Source organism: Hylobates moloch, unplaced genomic scaffold (assembly GCF_009828535.3).
Source record: "Hylobates moloch isolate HMO894 unplaced genomic scaffold, HMol_V3 SCAFFOLD_3, whole genome shotgun sequence".
Classification (NCBI taxonomy): domain Eukaryota; kingdom Metazoa; phylum Chordata; class Mammalia; order Primates; family Hylobatidae; genus Hylobates; species Hylobates moloch.
In genome coordinates this window covers 80,644,503-80,659,605 of record NW_026652278.1, presented here as the reverse complement: position 1 = coordinate 80,659,605, position 15,103 = coordinate 80,644,503, and the positions used below count along the sequence as shown (strand labels likewise).

The following is a 15,103-nucleotide window of genomic DNA, read 5'->3' as shown; positions in this document are numbered from 1 at the left end:
ACCTGGGGGCTGTGCACACTTGCCCCATCAAGCTGCCGAGTTTCTGGCTTAGTGAAGCCATTGTCTCCCCTCCCCAGGCCCACCTGCCCTTCTCTGGATAGATTCCTGTGCTAAGACCAGCAGAGTAGGGGTCTCCATGGAAGAGGAAGAGACAGTGTCCAAGGGGTGCCGGGCTTCCATAGTGATGGGGACGGGCCAAGGGGCAGTGGTCTTAGCCCCTTTGTGGAGGACACTTTGCCCACAGCCCAGGAGCTACAGGTCCTGAGTCAGGGACTGGTGCTGACCATAAGCAGAGGCTTATGGCATCCATTGAAAATTCTGAAGCCATGCTCCCATGAAAGGCTGGGAAATCCATTTGCCTCCCATGGGCTCCCCCAGCTCCCGCTCCACCCCAGCCCATGTGTGAGGAGGGGAGGTAGCTTTGCTCAGAGTGCAACCCCGTGACCCTTTCTGCTCCAGCCCCATTCCCCGCTGGGCAGCCCTCTGTGCCCCTCTCCAAGCTCCACCCAGGCCCCAGCTCTCCTGGCAAGGCAAAGGGAAGGAAGGGAGGACTCCCCATGTGAGGGAGGGGGGCATCCCGAGGGCTCCAGGAGCTCAGCCGTGGGCAGGCCCAGGACTCTGAGACCTGAGCCTGGTGCTGGTGCCTGCCTTTGAGCAGGGTTGGGGCCCCAGGGATGAGGCTAGACTGCCTGCAGGGCTCCAGCATCTATAGCCCCTCACCATTCAAATTGGGAGGCTTCTTCCCACTCAAAAACAGAGCCATTTCTTGCCCTCCTCAAAGTCTCTTCTTTCTGCAGGTAGCAAGGCCTTTATATGAAGAGATTCTGGCATAAAGAGGGGACGCAGTGTCCTAAATCACCCCAGGAAACTGGGATGAAACCATCCCTGGAGGGCTAAGCTCCTCCTTCCGGCTTGAGTTGGGCTGGGGAAAGGCTGGGCTTGGCACCATGCGGTTAACGTGAAGCCCGGGATGGGGGCAGCAGACAGGCCCGCGAGCCAGTTTGCTCACATCAATCCCACCTCAGGCTGCACCGTGGACCTGCCCATCCTGATCCAAGAGGCATGTCCTCCCCAGCAAGCCCTGGGGGCCAGGGTGGGAGGCTGGGACACCTGGGCTCTGACCCCAAACACTAACTGGCCAACTCTTGGAAGCCCAGAGAGCTGGCCCCATCCAGCCTGATGTGCCACATGGCCACTGCAGAGTGACCTGTCAGCCTGACCTCTCTGCTTCCCCTCTTCTCCCCTGGCCTTTGGTCTCTGCCTTGCTGGGTGTCTAGGAGGGCAGATGCAGGAACTCACAATACTTGTGTCCTTTGTATGTATTAGGTGTTTTACAGACATTTTTTCTATCATAATCCTATATAATAGGTGTTTGCTAAACATCTTAACAGATGAGGAAACCGAGGTTCAGAGAGCTTCAGTCACTTTTTCAAGGTTCACACAGTAAGCTGTGGAGCAGATGTAAATCCTACTATACCAGGTGCCTCTAGTGTTAACATGGCTAAACTCTCTCTGACGAAATCTGACCTGCCTTCCCTGCCCAGCTCCAATGCTCCCTCCTCCATGGAGCCTTCCTTGATTTCTCCAGCCCACAGGGACGACTTTCATTCTACCTAATTTGAGTTCCAGGAACAAAGACTTTTCACACAGTCCCCTTTTGTTATCTAACTCTGTGTGTATGAGTGTGTGTATGTGTCTGTGAGAGACAGAGAGAGAGAGACTGTTACCTCTCTCACTGGTGTATGTGTCAGAGAGAGAGAGAGAGAGAGACTGTTACCTCTCTCACTGGTGTATGCGTCCCTGGGGGGCAGAGTGACAGTCCCTGCCACAGTGGTGCACACCCCTGAAATTCACCCTCAGTTTCCTCTTCACACTCTGCACCAAGCAGCACTGGCCTTGGCTTCCTCCAGGCCTGTGGGCCTTAACTACCTTGGACACAGCTGGCCACAGGTGGACCCAGAGTGGGGTGTTTCTTGCCTCCCTTCCCCAGGGTCAGGCCCAGCACCTGTGGGCCAGTTACCTTGGGCTGTCAGCAGGACTTGAAGCAGGGGCTGTGGCGGAGGCGGAGGCGATGGCAGTGTGGGCAGCAGCTGTGGCCAGGGGTGGCGAAGCCGCACTGGGAGAGGCAGCAGCAGGCGGCTGGGCAGAAGCAGGCAGCAGTGGGGTGGTGGCCTGGCTGGTGCACACCGGCGCATGCTCAATAGGGGTGCTGATGAGGCGGGACCAAAAAGACAACAGGTCAAGGGAGCCTAGAGACCCTGTGAGGCCCCTCTGCATGGGGGCAGGTGGCTGCAGCAGAGGCAGGCTGGGCAGAAAGTGCCACCTGCCTTGCAAACAGAGTAGGATCCTCAAGAGGGTCTGTCTTCCAGCTCAGGGAAGGAGCTCCTCCAGCATCCCAGGAGCAGAGGCTCAGACCACAGAAGGGTCCCAGTAACATCAAAAACTTTTTCAATCCTGGAGGAATTTCCCACCCCCACCCCTCAAAATTTTCTGTACTTCCTAATTCTTCTTTTTCAGCAAAACAGTGTGGTAGAAAAGCCGATGGAATTATCCACCCAGGTTCCTCCCTGATCCTGTTTTCACCCTTCCCCATTCAGTCAGGGGCATGTGCTACCTTAGGAAGGAATGATACAGCAAAAAAAGCAGAGTGAAGATATTTGAGTGTCAAGGACTTAGGCTCTGGAGTTGTGAGAACCTAGGCTTTGGGCTCAGAAGGACTCAGGGCACCAACAAGACAGATGGCTGAAAGCTACCATGCCAGGCAGAGCAAGGTTACCTGGACAAAAGTGGGCACTGTGGCAAGGGGATTCAAGAATAGAAGACCCTGTACCCCTTTTCAAGGTCAACCCTGGGGAAGCGGCAGGACCCCAGGGTTCCCCATTCTCATGGTGAGGGGCCAGGCAGACCTGAAATAACCCAAAGATCCCCATGCCTCTGTGTGGCCTGGGTGCCATAGAGGATTTGCCATGCACCCAAGAGTGACAAGAACATGGTCCTGAGCACCTGCAGATCTGAAAGACCTTGTAACTGGGAAAGAGAAAGGCGACCACACTGCCAGTGTGGACCAGATGGGGTGGGGATGTCTCAGCAGATGCCAGTGCAGGCAGAACCTGACAGAGGACCAGGTGTGCCCCCACGCCCCCACCCTGAGTGCCTTGGCATTCTGTAAGCACCTCTTCCCTAGAACCACTCTAGGAAGACAAGAGCAGTCAGAGCTGGGTTGCTAACTGTAAAATGGGGTGGGCAGAGAATAAAAATTAAATTACAGAGAAGCAAAGAAATGCGCATTCTTTACTCTTTGATTTGTTTTTGCAACAATAGCAACTGGATAAATGCAGATTCTGCAAGTGGGAATGACTCCCCCCTGCACTATGCAGTTTGTTTATTGACCACATGCTATGTGCCAGGAATGATGTCTTTACTTCCTCACAGCAGCCCTCTGATGTGGGTATCGTAGACTCTTATTTAATAGATGAGGAAATGGTAACAAAGAGAATTCAGTTGCTCAAGGTCCTACAACTTATCAGTAAGAATAGCAGGATCTGATTGAGTGATGTTGTGATTTGAATCCTTAACCGGTACCTCATGGAGGAAGAAATAAACCTCTTGTTGTCATCAGCCAAGTAGAATCTTTCTCGAATAAAAGGCACTATTCTTATTGGAAATAATTAGAATAACAATACTTTCCATTACTAAGTGCTTACCACAGTAAAAGAAATTACCCTAGCCGGGCATGGTGGCTCACGCTTGTAATCCCAGCACTTTGGGAGGCTGAGGCGGGTGGATCACCTGAGGTCGGGAGTTCGAGGCCAGCCTGACCAACATGGAGAAACCCTGTCTCTACAAAGAAGCAAAATTAGGCCGGGCGCAGTGGCTCACGCCTGTAATCCCAGCACTTTGGGAGGCCGAGGCGGGCGGATCACGAGGTCAGGAGATCGAGACCATCCTGGCTAACACGGTGAAACCCCGTCTCTACTAAAAATACAAAAAATTAGCCGGGCGAGATGGCGGGCGCCTGTAGTCCCAGCTACTCGGGAGGCTGAGGCAGGAGAATGGCGTGAACCCCGGGGGGCGGAGCCTGCAGTGAGCCGAGATCGCGCCACTGCCCTCCAGCCTGGGCGACAGCGAGACTGTCTCAAAAAAAGAAGAAAAAAAAAAAGAAAATTAGCCAGGTGTGGTGCCTGTAGTCCCAGCTACTCGGGGGCTGAGGCAGGAGAATGGCATGAACCCGGGAGGTGGAGCTTGCAGTGAGCCGAGATCACGCCAGTGCACTCCGGCCTGGGCAACAGAGCGAGACTCTGTCTCCAAAAAAAAAAAAATTTAGCTGGGCGTGGTGGCGCGTGCCTGTAATCCCAGCTACTAGGGGGACTGAACCCTTGAACCCGGGAGGCAGAGGTTGCGGTGAGCCGAGATCGTGCCATTGCACTCCAGCCTGGGCAACAAGAGCGAAATTCCATCTTAAAAAAAAAAAAAAAGAAATTACCCTATTACTCCATTTTATCATTTAAACCTCCTTGAACCATTGGGATTGTGACCCTCATTTTGTAGATGAGAAATCTGAGGTCCAGAAAGATTGCGTCTCTGGTAAAACATCACAAAGCTGCAAAATGGCAAAAAAGGGCTTGGGGCCTCACCACTATAACACTTTGCAAACTTCCGCGTTTGCTTGAAGCCCCTGGGGATCCTGTTAAAATGAAGTTGATCCTAGTTGAGTAGGTCTGGGGCAGAGCTGAAAGTCCACATTTCTTTCTTTTTTTTTTTTTTTTTTCTTTTTTTTAAATTGAGACAGAGTCCCGCTCTGTTGCCCAGGCTGGAGTGCAATGCCGCGATCTCGGCTCACTGCAACCTCCGCCTCCCGGGTTCATACAATTCTCCTGTCTCAGCCTCCCGAGTAGCTGTAACTACAGGCATGAGCCACCATGCTCGGCTAATTTTTGTATTTTTAGTAGAGTTGGGGTTTCACCATGTTGGCCAGACTGGTCTCGAACTCCTGACCTCAGGTGATCCACCTGCTTTCGCCTCCCAAAGTGCTGGGATTACAGGCGTGAGCCACTGCACCCGGCCCAGACTCTACTTTTCTAACAGGCTTCCAGGTGATGCTGATGCTGCTGGTCTGTAGGCCACACTTGGAGTAGCTGGCACTAAAGGGGTCTGCCCTAGATAGGAATGCAAGCGGGCCCTCAGCTATTTGCAAAAGCATTACTGAATTACTTTGCTCCATCTGGTGAGGTGTATGGTAAAAAGGGCATGAAACATTGTGACAGGGTCACGGAAGAATGGAGCTGGAGAAGTGGCAAGGTTGAGGTTGACTGCCCCCATGGGAGAGAGAGTGCCATCCTTCTCCATAACTACGTGGGAAGCTTTTGGGATGGGCAAGAGCAGTGGTTACATCCTGCCCAGGTCTTCCCTGACTTAATGCTCAGGGAGGCAGTCTTGGGCAGCCCAACTTGCAGGCCTGCAGCTGTGTCTGGTCCTGGCCCTTCCACGAACCCACCTATGAAAGAACCTCGCTTCTGGAAGCCATGCCGGTGATGTGACTGCCTCAGAGAAGTAGCTGCAGTCTCTGTAGCCACACCACTGAGCTGGCTGCTCAGACACTCCTCTCAGTGTGGGCAGGTATGGCCTGGGATGGCTCAGGCTGACACAGAACACTGATCTCCTTGATCTGCTCTCCATGGCCCTACACCACACTTCCAGTAGGCTTCTGGGAAATGAGGACACTGCACAGGACAAGGATAATGACAGTGTCCAGGCTGGGGACAGTATTCTGCAGGATGAATAGGAAGTTGGCTTTGCCTGTCTCCTTGGTTCCAATTCACTGTTAGGCCAGCTTACCTGCTGCTCTCCCCAGCCAGAGCTCCAAATGAATCCTGGATTCCAGGGCATGAAGTTGGAGCTGGATGTGGGCCCTAGGAAAATTCATCATTGACCACAGCACCGGGACAATGATCACCACCAGGTATACCTGGGTATGCACGTAAGGGAGCCTGCTGCTTGGGGTTCTTGCTGAGTGGCATCCTCTCTAGCACACTGTCTAAAGACACCAAGAAGCCAGGGCCTAGGGAAGGCAGAGGAAGCATCAAAGGGTATATTGAAGGATCTTGGGCTCTTATTCCAGGTCAGTTCCTGCCTGAAGTTCCGCAAGCCCCCAGAAGCATCCTGAAGGGGGCATCATAGAGCAAGCACTGTGGAGAACTTACTTGGCCCTGGCTTCGTTCCTAAAGACACCAGCACCCCCATTCACCCCAGCCTGATCTAAGGTCTACAGTTGCCTCCTGCCTTGGTCATAATTCAGTTTAAACATCTAAGCAAAAACCAAATCAAACCAAACTAGGCCCAAATGCTCATGGCTCCATGGGGGGTTGGCGTGGCCAGGAGAAACACAGCCTGACCATCGTCCCCTTTTCAGCTTATCTCTTCCCTCAGTCTGGTCAGCATCAAGGTGGAGCATGTTGACTGTGTGCCCCTGCTCTTCCATGGTGGCCCTTGGTGGTGGGAATGGTGGGGTTTGATTGATGCTGTTATTGATAACTATGATATTATGTCTGGAAAGGATGGGGATGGTGGTGGTGGTGATGCTGGGTCTTGGGGTTGTTGTCACTGGGCTTGGGTCAGAACTGTTGGTGATGGTGGGGGCCTTGTGATTGGTATTGACAGTGCCGAAGGGGTGGTTGCCACTATGGGGTGATGATGCTACTTGTGTTAGTTAAGATGGTGGAGCATGAAAATCTCTTGATTGGGTGATGATAGAGTGCCAGTCAGGTGGCTGGTCTTGAAATTATTCATGCTGCCACTCACCTAGTCTACGTTCCACCTTGCTGCCTGGTGACTATGGCTCAGGGGAACCCTGAGCTGCATCACTTTGCCCCAGGAATGCTCCATGCAACTCCGGGACCCACATTGCCATTGTGATCTAGGTGAAGAACACCTCATCATCTATAGTGTGAAAGGTGCCCTACAGCCTTTGCTAGTTCCACTTTCCTTCAGAATGCATTCAAAATCCCATGGCCTGGGAGTCTAGATGCAGACCACTACTAACCATGACATCCTCTGCATTCTCTCCATTCCAACTAAAATGATTAACTTGGGGTTCTGGGACACCACTTCTCATCAGCACCTCTGCTTGTTCTGCTTAGAGTATCTGTCCAGCCTTTTGTATCTGCTTCCACCCTAATTCTAACCATTCCTGAAGATAAAATACACTGACCTCTTCTTCCAGGAAGCCTTCTTTGATCCACCACTTGGAGGGATGCTCCCTGTCTCTGGACCATACATGATCAACCTTGCATTGGGAACACAGCCACATCGGCCCTTTCCGATTCCTTTAGCACCCATAGTAGTCAGGCACCTCCACAAATGCCCACAGACACCGGATGCTGAATGAGGACATCTCTCCTGCTTATACTGAGGGGTTTACATGGAACCCAGCCTGGGGCCCCCCAGGGCACTACGTGAAGGGGTCTGGAGTAGGTGGGAAGGCAAGGCTTCAACTAGGTGGTTCCAAGAGGGCTCCGACAGGCTGGGGTCTGGGAGCAGGGGTCCAAGAGCCCTCCAAGTCTTAGTGGTTGGCCAGAATAGGTTGGCAGGGGGCTTTAGGGAGCATCTCAGGGTGGATGGGCAGGAGAGAGTGGCCTCAAACACCAACCCTTCCTGATGGGATTGCTAAGGTTCCTGGAGGCAGAGGGAAAGCCTCTGCCCAGGCAGCAGGAATGGGCGCAGGGCTCTGGCCAGCCCAGAGGCAGGACAGCCTTGAGGGCTGGGTCTCAGCATCTGCTTCTAATGTAAGTGCCACCGCTCTCATGTCCTCAGCCTGTGATTTCACGCAATCAGGGACATGGAATTGGCCTGGAGAAGCTTTGCCATCATGGGGTACTTTCTAAGTGGTCAGGCCTGGGTCAGGTGAATGGGGTGCTAGCTAGTGGCTCACAGTTCAGCAGTACATGAGCCTGAGGCCTGGCTGGGATCTTTTTGGCTGCTGCTACCCTTCCTAGCCCTTCCTAAATGCCCAGGACTAGGATGAGGCCACAGGTGGGTGGGAGCTGGGAGCAAGACCCAGGTGGAAGCCTTCCCAGCCCTCTTGCCTCCTGCCACTTGAGCAAGAATCTGCCAGGGCTGCCTTCCATCTTTTTTCCCCTGAGCCCCAGCCCTGGCCCCCTGAATTCCCTTGTGAACTGCTTCTCAGCCCAGGTGTGCCCACTGGAGCCCTTCTGTCTCCTCTGGACCAGGATCAAGCATAAGTAGCGCCTTCCTGTGAGAACAGCTTGCAGAGTGCCTTCTGATGGGGCGGGGCAGGACAATGGCTCAGTCTGCTGGTTGCAGCAGAGTGTGGGAGGAGAGGCAGGGGACATTCGAGTATTCCCATACGCACTGTCCTGTGGGTGACTAAGGTTGCCCAACGGGCCTCAGCACAGATTCCCACCAGCCATCCTCCTGCCTTGGGTTGCAGCTGGGCTCGGAATCTGTGGGGCAGGAGAGCAGCAGGACCAGAGCTGCTCTGGGTCCTGGGACTGGTGGACACAGCCCCTGCCCCTCTTCTGATGATGCCTGTCCTCTCTCTGTCCCAGATCATGCCCTCACAGCCCCTCTTGGGGTGGGACACACACAGGCACAGCATGACTGGGGCTTGGTGTGGTTCACTTCAAATCTTCTTTATTTCAGAACAAGCATGCTTATATGTACAGAAGAGAAAACTATGGAGCCAGCACACACGGTACAGAAAGGAGGGTGCATATCCCCATCTCACCACTGCCAGGAGGGGTCTCTGCCTCATCTACCCTGGGGCTTCCTCTTCCTCTTCAAAGAGCCCTATTCTGGGCTGCCCTGAGCTCCAAAGGGCAGCGAGGGAACCCGGCAGGGCCAGGGATCAGCCTGTTCCCCAGACCCTGATCTACGGGTGACTCATTCTCATGAGGCCAGGAGCTGAGGATGGTGGGAAACTGAGCAGCGGCCCATCCATTTCCCTTGGTTCTGGGGTGTTATGCCAGCAAACTCCTCCTGCCCTCTCTGGTCTACAGCTAAGGCCCTGTGCAGAAGGCGGGGGCTTGGGCTACAGGCTATTTGGGGGGTGGCGAGGGTTGCCCTGGGGAGGTTTGGTGGGTACAGAGCTGCAGGGGGCTGGGTCCCAGCGTCAGCTCTGGGGTGGGCAGAGGACAGAAATGCTGCGGTTGGCCATCAGAGGTGCCCCCAGCACAGTTATACATTGTCAAGCATCACCGTGGGGCTCACATGCCAGATCTGTGTGGGGGTAAGGAGGGAGGGAGTCCAGCCTGTCGGGGTGGGGGGGTTCCAGGCAGCCTTTTAGCTTTTAACATTAAGGATTTGGGCTGAAAGGCCATGGTGCCAGTTGCGCAATTTGGCAAAACGTGGGCTGTTACGTTCCGTTTCAAACCTTTCCCTGTGGCACAGAGAGAGAGAGAGAGGGAGACAGAGACAGAGACAGAAAGAGAGAGAGAGAAGAGAGGAAGAATGAAAGGGGTTAGGGAATGTGTTCACCATTCCCCTGTCTAACAGGTGAGGCAGAGGGCATGGGAGGGAGGGAATGGGCTTGGAGAAGCTATGCAATCCATGGGGTACATTGTAACCCAGGTCAGGCCTGGGCTAGGGGAAGACTCAGAGTCTTGGGGACCAGGATGGAGGGACTGAAGTCCCTGCCTTGAGTGAGTTGGGGGCCGTGGAGAAGGGACCTGGCTAATGGCCCTGAGGGCAGACTGAGCAAAGGGAGCCTCCCTGGTCCATGTAGTGAGGGCTGGGCAGGGCTGCTTTGGCTGTGAGCTCTCAGGATTGAACCAAAGAGACAGGTGCACCTTGCATGATCTCTGTCCCCTAGCTGGGCATCAGGAAGAAGGAGAGCCTATCCCCCATGATGAGGCTTGGTGGGCAGACCTGCCCCCTCCCTGTGCTGCCTTGGTCTCAAAAAGCCTTCACTGTCCCCAGAGAGAAGCCTTTTCACACAGCCCCTGCCCACCCCTGCCCGCCAGGCCTGAGCACAGCCTGGGCACATGTGTGCATACCCACACATACTCACAAGGTCACTGTCACAGATACAGGGCCAGGACTTCCGGCCACTTCCCACCAGTGGGGCCTCTTGGGGCTCAACCCACACCTGCTCAGCTGAGGGCCCAGTACAGAGCAGGCAAGCAGCAGCCAGAAACGTGGGAATGAATGGAGGAAGAGAGCACCTGAGAAAGGCCAGTGCCACAGGCGTCAGATCCAGGCCTTCCAGGCTAGAAGGGCCGATCACATCCTCCAGACCAGAGGTGCCCACTGGTGGCCAAAGGGCCCCATCCAGCCACAAACACAGTATGTTTAACCCGTACGGTGCTTCCAACTCAATTTAAAAATTAATTTCTGAGTCCATACTATAGATGCTTCTTAGCAATAAAAGGGAATAGATGAACTATTGGGACACTCAACGACTTGGGTGACCCCCAGGAATTATGCTGATTAATAAATGGCCAATCTTAAATGGTCTCATGCTGTATGATTCCATTTATATAACATTCTTGAAAAGGAAAAAATTATAGAAATGGAGGACAGATCACAGATTAGTGGTTAAGAGGTTAAGGAGGTGGGTGGGTGCTGGAAGGGAGTGGGTGTGGCTATCAAAAGGCAACATGGGGCATCCTGGGTGATGGGAAGTTCTATGTTTTGCCTGTATGAGTGTCAGTATCCTCGTTGTGATATTGTGCTTTCATTCTGCAAGATGCTGCCATTGGGAGAAGCTGAGTAAAGGGAACATGGGAGCTCTATTATTTCTTATAACTGCACTGAATTTGCAATTATCTCAAAATAAAAAGTTTAATTAAGAAGTTGGCCAGGCGTGGTGGCTCATACCTGTAATCCCAGAACTTTGGGAGGCTGAGAAGGGCAGATCACGAGGTCAGGAGTTTGAGACTAGCCTGGCCAATATGGTGAAACCCCGTCTCTACTAAAAATACAAAAGTTAGCCAGGTGTGATGGCATGCGCCTGTAGTCCCAGCTACTCGGGAGGCTGGGGCAGGAGAATCGCTTGAACCCAGGAGGCGGAGGTTGCAGTGAGCTGACATTGCACCACTGCACTCCAGCCTGGGCGACAGAGTGAGACTCCGTCTCAAAAGAAAAAAAAGAAAAAAGAAAAAGAAAAAAAAAGAAGTTGGCCAGGCATGGCGGCTCACTCCTGTAATCCCAGGACTTTGGGAGGCCGAGGCTGGTGGATCACTTAGGTCAGGAGTTCAAGACCAGCCTGGCCAATATGGTGAAACCCCATCTCTACTAACAATACAAAATTAGCCGGGCATGGTGTCACATGCCTGTAATCCCAGCTACTCAGGAGGCTGAGGCAGGAGAATTGCTTGAGCCTGGGTGGTGGAGGTTGTAGTAAGCCGAGATCACGCCACTGCACTCCAGCCTTGGAGACAGAGCAAGACTCTGTCTCAAAAAAGAAAAAAAAAGAAAAAAAAAGTGAATTGCTAGCATATAAAAATCAGGAAGAGCAACTTTAAGTCTTTGAAAAGAAGATGTGGCAGTGCTGGCCTTCCCACACTCACAGAGGTCCTCGGTTCTGCACCTGCTTTACCTGGCAGTCTCTCTCTCGCTCTCTCTACCCCTTGAATCCTGCATACTGGGTCTCTGTCTAAGACTGTTTGACAAAAGGGACCCACTGCTAACATATAATGTGTTTGAAAACCACTAGTCTAGTCTGAACTTTCCTTATACTAAGAGGAAGCTGAAGCGCAGAGAGGTCACATGAATGACCTAAAGCCACACAGAAACTCAGGGGCAGAATCACAATCTAAGTGCCAGCGTCTTCTTCCCTTGCCACATACCTGCCTATCTGAGGTTGGGGTAAAGGGGTGGAGATGGCACGAGCAAAGGCCATGTGGCGGGGCTCCTTGAGTCCTGCTGACAGCACTACAAACAGTCCTGACCATCCCGTAGACACTACCCAGAACACAGGGGCACAAGATCAGACACAGGCAGTTTGCCTGTAAATCGTCAAGTCCTAGCAAGGCCTGTGGAGGCTGGGTGATAGTTTGTCATTAGTGCTTAGTGACAGGGACAGGGACAGTCCTGGAGAGTCCGATCTAGTGAGCATGCTCTACTTGAAGCTGCTTAAAAATCCTCAGCTAGCCAAGGAAAGGAGCCAGGAGAGGAAGGCACAGGAGAGAGGAAAAGAGACAGGAGAGCAAGAGCAAGAAAGACGACCCCCCAGGGGCTGCTCAGGCAGCGGCACCTGGGGCAACATCCCTGGTGCTCCAGTTGTGGTTTTCAAACTCCCTAGGGTGGCAGAACACCAGGGACTCAAAATCCAAAAAAGAGAGGTAATTATTTCATTGCTTTCTTACAAGGGGCCCGTTGGCGGGGGCACCCATTGGCAGGAGGGCCCTATGCTGTGCGGCGTGTAAGCGAGGTGGCTGCAGGGGGCGTGAAACTGAGAGACTGCACAGCAGAGGGAGGGAAGGGGGCATCTGAGAGGCTGCAGGAGGGAAGAGGGGGAGCCAGCGAGCCCTGGCATTTTGTTGGAAGAAGCTTAATGGCTGCATGATAGAAAACGGGCATGGAAGGATTTTTACATGATCTGGGATGGAAAGGGCTATGTGATGCACCTTCAGCTCCTCTAGGGACTCTTCACTAAGATCAGCTTTGTTCCTAACACTTGGAAAGATGGGGAGATGCAGAGCTCTTTACCAAGGTGGGCATCAGGGAAACGCAGAGGCTGCACTTATAAGGGATCAGGGGCATGTCTGGGTTACATGCTGGGCTACATCCTGGATGGTTCCCCTAAGCAGTGGGATCCAGATGCCTCACAGATCCAAGCCCTGCCTTGTCCCCACCCCTATCCCCAATGTGGCTGCCCAATGTGGGTCTGACCTTTTGGGTGATCAGGGCCCTGGAATGCCTTTCCAAAGTCAGAAGGAAGCTGTGGCGACGACTCTGAGATTAGAGGCTTCAGCTTGTGGGATGGAGGCACTATTTCAGCTACCTCCGATGGAAACTGGGGAGCCACAGCGTCACCTATACCTACTAGAGTAGTTCCCATGTAGAAGTAGGCAGAAGGCTGATGTTCAAGCCAACCTGCACAGTTTCCTAAGGCGCCTGGTCCTTCCAGGGTGGGAAGTTCATAGCCGAAGCCTGGGCTGTTCAGGCCTCCCCCACCTCACCTGTAAAGAGTCCCTGGAAATTAGACTCTGTCTTGGGCTAGCCAGCAGGTTGGCACTGGAGCCTCAGATGGAAGCTACATGCTACCAGACACAGAGATACCATCAGGAGCCAGGACCCAAGAGGAGAAGAGGGCTGTGAGCTGCCCTGGGACTCTGGGGGTGGACCTTGGAGGCAGAGCAGTGATGGAGGTGAAGGGAAAGTTTGCAAAGTCTTCTTGACATGTGGCTTCACACTTGACCTCGAGGTCCCAGAGTCCCTGCCTGGTGCAGAATGCCTGACACTACTCACTCAACATTCCTGCTAACTTTCTCACCACACAGCACCAGGAAGGAGAAAGCACCTTTGCATGGGCATAAGACTGTGTAGGTGTCACCATGCACAGGCTTGGCAAACCCAGGCTCTGCTGGAGTGAGACACTTGGAAGCAGTTCACAGTGAAGCCTTCCTGGGGAAACTCAGCCTTCAAGAGAGACTCTGAGAATCCCCGCTGGGATTTGGGAGGAGAAAGAGAAGGTGGCTGCTCTCAGCCAACAAGATGGGCCAGGAGAGTCTAGGGGTGCAGCTTCGAACTTGGGAGTGGGGACAGATAGAAGTGTGGCTCAGGCCTCTGAGGAGCAAGACCCCTGACCAGCCTGGACCAGGGTGGGACAAGGCATGTTCCCTTCTGCTCAGATAGTGATGTGGGTGAGCCTGGGGCCCCAGCCATGACCAGTGATCACAGACACTGCTTTAGGCTTCAATCACAGACAGATTAGAACTGTGACACCCACTGCACCCGCCTCTGGGTCCATGGGATCGCTGATGGGATTCAGTGACATGGGTGGCTCTGCCCATGAGGACAACTCTCCAGAAATTAAAGTCAGAAGGAGGGAGAGGAGCCGCTCCAGACCTGGGCAGAGGCTGGCTGGGTGCTTCAGAGCCTCTACTGCAGGGCCTGAGGCCCCAAAGGGAGGTGCTGATGGGGTGAGGGAAGTTGCCTGGGACTGAGGGAGGCAGTCAACTGGAGCCACTTACCAGGCGCTCTTCCCAGATTTCCCTAGGATGAAACCCTGCTGTAGCTGGGGGAGAGGCTCCGAAAGCTGCCTTTTGCTGAGGCTGAACCAATCTTTTATGGGGTTAGGCCCCTGGTGGAAGGACTACTCTCCCACCCTTCAATTACCCTCAAGACCAGGCGGAACAAACTTCAAGAGATGCTCCTTGAAGGAGGGAAGGGGAAGGCCAAGGACGAGGCCTGGGGACCACCTTCAACACTGCCTTTGTGCTCTCCTCACTCAATAACTTTGCAGAGCCTGCAAATATTCCAGGGGAAAGAAAAGACAAAAGTTTGCTGCAATGCACTTCCACAGTACTCTTTCCCGTTCTAATGACATCTGGTTAATGAGGCACAACCTGAGCGTGACTGCCTTGCATACTGGAGGGAAGCAGAACATTAACGAACCAGAAGGCAGCCGGGAGGGCAGGACTCTGGGTCTCAGGGGAGGGAGAAAAAAGGCCCCCTGCTGGCCTGTTGCTGGAAGGAACCCAGGGGGGATTTTGAAGCCGCTTGCTCTGGGGTGTGTGATTTAAAGACTCCTTTATCAAATGTTTGGGAACATCTGCATTGCTCACTGAAGCAGCTACATGGGTGGCTTCTAAGAGGAGGGCAAGACAAGCATGGGAACAGCACGCAGGGACAGCGGAGCACAGCAGGAGGGGAGAGCTGAGAGCTCTAGCACTTAAAGTAGCTGGAGCTTAACTTTTGTGCTAAATCAAACATAACTTCATCGCGGACTCTCTAGATGCCCTGCAGGCACTGAGGGGTTAAGAAGTTATTGGGACTGCATGCCATCCTTAGCAGGCCTGGGAGGACCCCACCTTAGGCTTGGATGCCTGGCCAAAAAGTGGGAGCAACTTGAGTTGGCAAAAGTATTGGTTCAAAAATAAAATCCACAAGTCTAAGCTGGCTCCAGAGTCCTACTCTGAGC

General features: G+C 53.4%; 1 protein-coding gene across 4 annotated transcripts in view; it reads right to left on the bottom strand.

The window, feature by feature from the left end:
• The window catches only part of LDB3 (LIM domain binding 3), a 70,846-nt gene that overhangs the window by 28,901 nt on the left and 26,842 nt on the right, over positions 1–15,103 (bottom strand). The window contains exon 10 of one of the 4 annotated variants that reach the window (XM_032141750.2): positions 2,021–2,209. The exons of 2 other annotated variants lie outside the window; for them this stretch is intronic. In XM_032141750.2, coding sequence (XP_031997641.1) covers positions 2,021–2,209 — 189 coding nt within the window. Of the gene's footprint in view, positions 1–2,020; positions 2,210–8,632; positions 9,395–15,103 lie in introns of those variants that run through there. One more of the 4 variants, XM_032141740.2, reaches the window with a different exon arrangement.